The following is a 6,115-nucleotide window of genomic DNA, read 5'->3' on the forward strand; positions in this document are numbered from 1 at the left end:
TCTGAAAAAGAGAAAACAGGGTTTGAAAACTGACGTTTTAGTAGTGGCCAATAACAACTCTGCCTAGGCGATATTCAAAAGCACTACGGTGGTGGTAGTATTGCTTACGGTGTCAGTCTGCTTCCACATTACCGTGCATCCTAGTTCAGTGGCAAACACACTCGGTGCAGCCACCCACTGAAACCCTGCCTGAATGAGGTTCAATATCTTGTCTGAGGTCCCTATTTCTCAAGTGAAATGTACGTCTAACTCCAAAGTGAAATGTCAATCCCTTTTCAGGAAGCTAAGGCACGAACAAAGTAGTAAGGATTCTGGCTACGCGCTAAGAAACGGGTGTCGGCAAAGCGTCTGTTGGGTTTTGTTTTTTTAATCAAGTCTAATCGGCAACCGAGACTGATAAGCAGTCACTGCGGATTGGAAATCCGTGTGCCAGGGGCTGCCCAGGACGGGCAGCGCTGCCCGGCCGTGCCGCCAGGCCGGCTGCAAGACGCCGAGCACTCGCAGCTTTCCTCTGCTGCAGGGGGAGTTGCAGATGCTCGGCTCCACGCGGGACATGGCCCACTGGAGGAATGAAGTCCATTTATCTTCACCTCAGATTGACTTAATAGATTGAGAATAAACACGAGTTCTTCCTAGATGTGTTACGGTTGCTGATTTAAACTAGAGTTACATTCGGTTGCATTCACCTTGTGCTCTGTTCATCTATGTTTTTTTTCCTTTAGAAAGGTGACGAGAAAAAAAGCAATATTGAACAAATCATTCAACTAGAGATGTAAGTAAGCGAGCAATCTGTTTCACAGAAACCAGAGGAAGCAGTCATGAAGCAGAGCTAAAAGCCCACTTTGAGATAACGTGCTCCTAAACCCAAAATCTAGGAGTAGTTTGCAGAATTTCAAAAGGTATTTTCCTTATTAATACATCCTTATTTTAATGCCTTTGGAACACAAACACATTTATAAAAATGTTATCTTTCAGTAATAAAATTTAAATACACATATGTATAAAATAGTAAAACTACACCTGCATATTGCTCCTAGAATTAAAAAAAAAAAAGTAGGAGCTACTGATAAAACATCCGGAGCATGAGCTCCTTAAATGGGAGCAACTTTTGTTTCTGTGAAGTATATTTAGTTTAACCACTTAAAACCTTGTATGAATCCTCATTATTGTTTGAGAGATACTAATGTACGTGATTTCTATTTTTTAATTCCTTGTACAAAAATGACAAGGAAAAGAATGTTATTGTTGAATTACAGCAAATCTAGTTTGCTTTCATGCATCACAGGGTTGGGGTTTTTTTTTTTTTCCTCTTTTGGTTATTAGGGGTTGGGGAATAGAATATATTGCATTAGGTAAAAGTGGTGTAAGCAATATGCTTTTACTTCACTCCTAAGAGTCCTGTCTTTAAATCTTGGCAATGGGCAAAAAGTCCCTAACCAAGTACCCAGGTGTAGAAAGTGTGATTAACATCTAACTTGTTGCTTAGGAGGACATAACACACCATGTAACACAACTGAAAAGATCATTCCAATAAAAAAAAAAAACAAAACCAAAAACTGGTATTTGCAAATTTACATTCACTCTCTGACTGCACACTAGTATTGAACTGAAAATAGATACACACTTTCTGGCTGGACTTGATCCACCCTTTGGCGGTGGCAGCTGGGAGAAGACTGATGCCTACAAATGTGAATACACTATTGGAAGATTCCTATGCAGTACTCTTTCTATGCTACTAAAGAGAAAAAACAGCAAGTTAAGAATTAAAACAAAAACTGCGACAAAATATTCTGCATTACTAAATTACAACACTTTTATATTTCAAGATCAGCCATTAATTTCGCCTGTTTCCCTCTACCAGAGTCATGAAAGCACAACAACACAGTTCCAAATTCAACTTGAAACATTCGTCATTTAGGCAAGCAGAGATTCTCTGTTGAAATTCTGTTCAGCCATGATTTTAGAGAATTCAACTAATTTTTTTTCTTCCGTTATCCATAACAGGCCACAAAAATTTAAGCCAGAAAATGGCAAAATTCTTAACACCTTTTATAATGACTTCAATACAAGTCAAAATGCTATATATATGTACATGTGTATATATGGACTTCTATATATACACACACAAGTTTTCAGAAAAATCTGAATTCTACATTTATTTAAAAAATTTGGATTTGTCATTATAGAACAGATCAGATGTGTCACCATTTGGGAAGAGGATTTGTTTGGAAAGGGACTGGAGAATTTTTTTCCCAAATCTTCAGGAACCTTTGTGATACATATTTTAACTGGATTCTTTGCAAATACTAGAATATATTAAAAGGTAGAAGCGGTAGTTCTACCACTGACATCAATAAAACGGAATAGCTGGTATGGTTGAAAAAGTTTTAAAAAAGGGATAAGCATTGAGAGTTTGCTTGGGATGACTTTCTACTGAACATTTTAAATGTGTCAATTGGCAGTGAAAATGAAAACAATACAATGAGACTTTAAAAAAAAAAACAACCAAGTAAACACAGCTGAGAATAAACACTTTCAAAACATTTTTAAAAAGTTAATTTAAATTTCTTACTGGCTTCATGAGATTGGTACTGTACAAAAGCAGAGAATTTATAATGTCTTATAGTAGGCACTAAGTTAAAAATGGTCACCTAAGGCATTTCTACAAATAGACAGTAACAAGCCAGCTTTGTACATCCTATTGGAAAGCTTGATGAAATCGTGGTAGGGTGGTGGTTGTGCTTAGGCTGCTCGTGAAAGCTGCTGACAACGAGTGCAGAGACCCAAGACCTATACTATTGCTAGGATCTTGTGGATCCTGGGTTTGTGGTGGAAGTTGAGTCATAGAAGAATGTGCCTCCTCTTGCGTATAACTCATTCCGAGGTTTCCCACTGAAACAGAAGGATTATAGGGAGGGCCATTTACAGGTATGAAGTTGAACAGCTGAGAAAAGTCCAATGATGGGGTGTTTAGAGGTTCGCTAATAGGAACAGAGCCCTTGGAAAGGGAAACCTCCCCAGACCCATCATCTAGTGGCCCTACTTGTGGATCCAGCCCTAGTTTTGATGAAGATGCTTGAGAATCCTGGGATGAAGAAGGCATACCACTTTGCAACTCCATTAAGTAACTTTCGATTTCCCCTTTCAATGGCTGTTCTTTTTCAGGCATAGAAATTGCGTATGAGGTAGTACCGAGCGGATATTTCAACGATAGCTGGTGAGAAGGGTGGACAGACTCCATATCTATTGGACAAGGCATTCCCAATGGTAACGATGTGGCAACCATTTGGTGTGCAGATGCAGAACTCTGCATGGACTGAATCTGAGTGTTGTAGAGATTTAATTGCAAAGTGTTTGTAAATGGCTTTGATGTCAGTTCACTGGAAGGTAAAGACATCACTGGAAGCAGCTCATCCTTAATAGGCACAGAAACATTGCAGGTAAAGGGATCTAGAAGGTCCATTGGCTCTGTTTTGACCTTCAAAAGTTCTTGGTTGTGACTTTTCTTCATGTGGCGCGTGAGGTGATCCTTCCGCCCAAATCTCTGTGCACAGTACTGACAGAGGAAGTCCTTTCTTCCAGTGTGCACTACCATGTGTCTACGGACATCCTTTCGGGTGTAGAACCGACGATCACAGTGTTCACACTGGTGTTTTTTCTCCTTCACTCCACCCGATGACTTGCCTGCGTGAGTTTTTAGGTGCTCCAGCAGCACTCCTGTGCTTTCAAAAGTCTGCAAACATACCTTACAGGTGAGGTCACCGCTTGTTGCAGCATGCAAAGCCAGGTGACGTTTGAACCCAAGCTTGGTATTGTAGTTCTTTCCACATTCTTCACACTTAAAGGCCTCTTTGTTGGGATTGTGTGTATGTAGGTGATTCTTTAGGTGATCTTTTCGGTGAAACATTTTCTCACAATAATTACACTTGTGGGTTTTCTCAGGAGAATGAGTAGCCATATGCCTTTAAACACAGATATATTCTGTAAGTAATTATTTTGATCAAAAAACACATGTGCTCATTTTTTAATGGCAGCTAAATACTACACTAAGGGCTGCTTTGCAACAGAACCTTTTAACTGAAAGCATGACACTACAAAGACAGTTCGACAAATTTAAATATAGCAAAACGCGAGCCATTTCTCTTAAATCGACACTTTAGTTTTGGTGGGTTTTAGCTACTGTAACAGGGGTATATGGGCAAGTATGAAAGTACTCGTGTTAAAGTCCATAGCCAAAAAATTTTCAGTCCATACTCTTTTTTTCTCGTGACAATTCCTTATACAAATGAAAATTCTACGCTCATTAAAAAAAAAACAAAACAACAAACAGAAAACAAAAGCAGAAAACAAATTAAGAAACAAAATCAAACACATTAGCTTGCAAACTTAGGTAATTTAGAATTCTAGAAACAATCCAATGGCTACTTTAATTAACACATCCTCTCTGCAATCAGCTGAAGGCGTACACAAATATATACTTTTACACGGCTTAACACGGCCAACATAAAATAGATAATATAATCTGAAAGATAAATAGAGTTTAATACCTTAGTAATTTGTACTTAGAAACAAAGGCCTTGGTGCAGTCTTGTTGTGTGCACTTGTAGGGCCTCTCTCCTGTGTGAGAGTATGAGTGAACCTTTAATTTCTCAACACTGTTAAAGGCCTTGTCACACAGTTGGCAAGGAAAGTTTTTTCTTGGTTTGGTTTCACCACGCTTACGTTTCCCTGAAGGGACTTTCTGGGTATCTCTTACTTCTGACAAATCACCAGGAATGACAGTGGCCATCGCAGCCTAAACCAGGCCTTCTTGTTGGACACTTGGGAATTGCCCAACTCCACTAAATGATTTAGCTTTAGATGGCTTCTCAAGTTTCATGTGGTCGTAAAAGAAAGCAAAAGGGGACTGGAAAAAAAAAATAAGAAACAACTAGTTTGTAACTAAACTTAGATTTTGAAGTTTACTTGCTATGTGATGCTCTGAATAAAACTTAAAAATAAAATTAGGTTCAGCTGGTCTAATGTAATACCTGTAGGTTTCTTTACACTATTTGCTGCAACTCTTAAAATGCATTGCTCAGGATGAACAGATCCACATATGCCCTGAAATCACACCTCACAGCCTTCCCACCAAGCACTGACGGAGAACAGCAAAGTTTGTCAGATTACAGGAGGCATCAGGCAAAGAGCCTACCTACCCAGATGGCTTTTGGCAGCTTCGGATTTCAAAGGAACTAAAGCCGTGCCTGTGGTCTTTGCACAGACACACGCACACATGCACGCACACATGCACACACAGAGTTATCAAAGTGACGATCTGTAAGCCTCGAAATGTTTGAAAACCTGCATGAAAAGCAGCAATACCCATGCTGACAGTCTGGGGGGGCAAAGCTCACGTTCTGGGGCGTACCTCCTCGTTTTGATGACTGCACATCTGATACATCTACTCTAGTAAAATGTACGCATTGCCAATGATTGCTAACGCCAGGTGAAATTCTCCTGTAAACTTATCCTCTGCTAACAGAGACTTGATGTATTAACAACAGAAATCCCATGGATTAGGGATAGATTAGATAGATTAGGGTTTTATCAGCCCAGCGCTGGAGACCCCCACCCTCCTCACGCTATCCTGCAAGATGTAGGGGCTGTTAAGTGTTGAGATTTAGGCTAGCTCAGGATGGAGGCTTTTAGTCCTGCCGGGGCATCGCAAACCGTGAACTAAACCAGAGGCTTTCAGCTAAAGGAGATGCAAAATGCTCATGCCTGTCTTGTGGGCAAACGGCTTTAAATTCATCATCTGGTAGCGTATAGTAGGAACTGGGCACCTGCCATTACAGCGCACTCAACAGCCCTCCTTTGTAAGGGGTAGCTGACAGCTTTTTTTCATCATTGGAGCACAATTGCTACTCTAGATACCAAAATCCAGTGCTACCCGTTGCGGGAAGGGTCGAGTGCGAGGTCTGCGGCAGCAGGGGCGAGGAGGAGGACAGCGGGAAGATGGCACTCAACGCAAGCATTGGGCAGGGCTGGAAAGTCCTAAAATTTGGCCCTTGTCCCTCAAAAGCAGCAACACCCGCCCCCCCCCCCCCCCCCCCCCGGTGGCGCACCGCCGCGC

The 6,115-nt window shown here is 40.8% G+C and overlaps 1 protein-coding gene across 1 annotated transcript in view; it reads right to left on the reverse strand.

Moving 5' to 3' along the window:
• Positions 1-2,497: 2,497 nt before the first annotated feature.
• PLAG1 (pleiomorphic adenoma gene 1) overlaps positions 2,498-6,115 on the reverse strand; it is an 18,815-nt gene continuing 15,197 nt past the window's right edge. The window contains exons 3-4 of the mRNA XM_009332072.1: positions 4,548-4,906; positions 2,498-3,962 (exon numbers count right to left, since the gene is read on the reverse strand). Coding sequence (XP_009330347.1) covers positions 2,699-3,962; positions 4,548-4,789 — 1,506 coding nt within the window. The 5' untranslated portion in view covers positions 4,790-4,906 and the 3' untranslated portion in view covers positions 2,498-2,698. The remainder of the gene's footprint in view (positions 3,963-4,547; positions 4,907-6,115) is intronic.

The sequence above is a fragment of the Pygoscelis adeliae genome, unplaced genomic scaffold, assembly GCF_000699105.1.
Source record: "Pygoscelis adeliae isolate BGI_AS28 unplaced genomic scaffold, ASM69910v1 Scaffold98, whole genome shotgun sequence".
NCBI lineage: Eukaryota > Metazoa > Chordata > Aves > Sphenisciformes > Spheniscidae > Pygoscelis > Pygoscelis adeliae.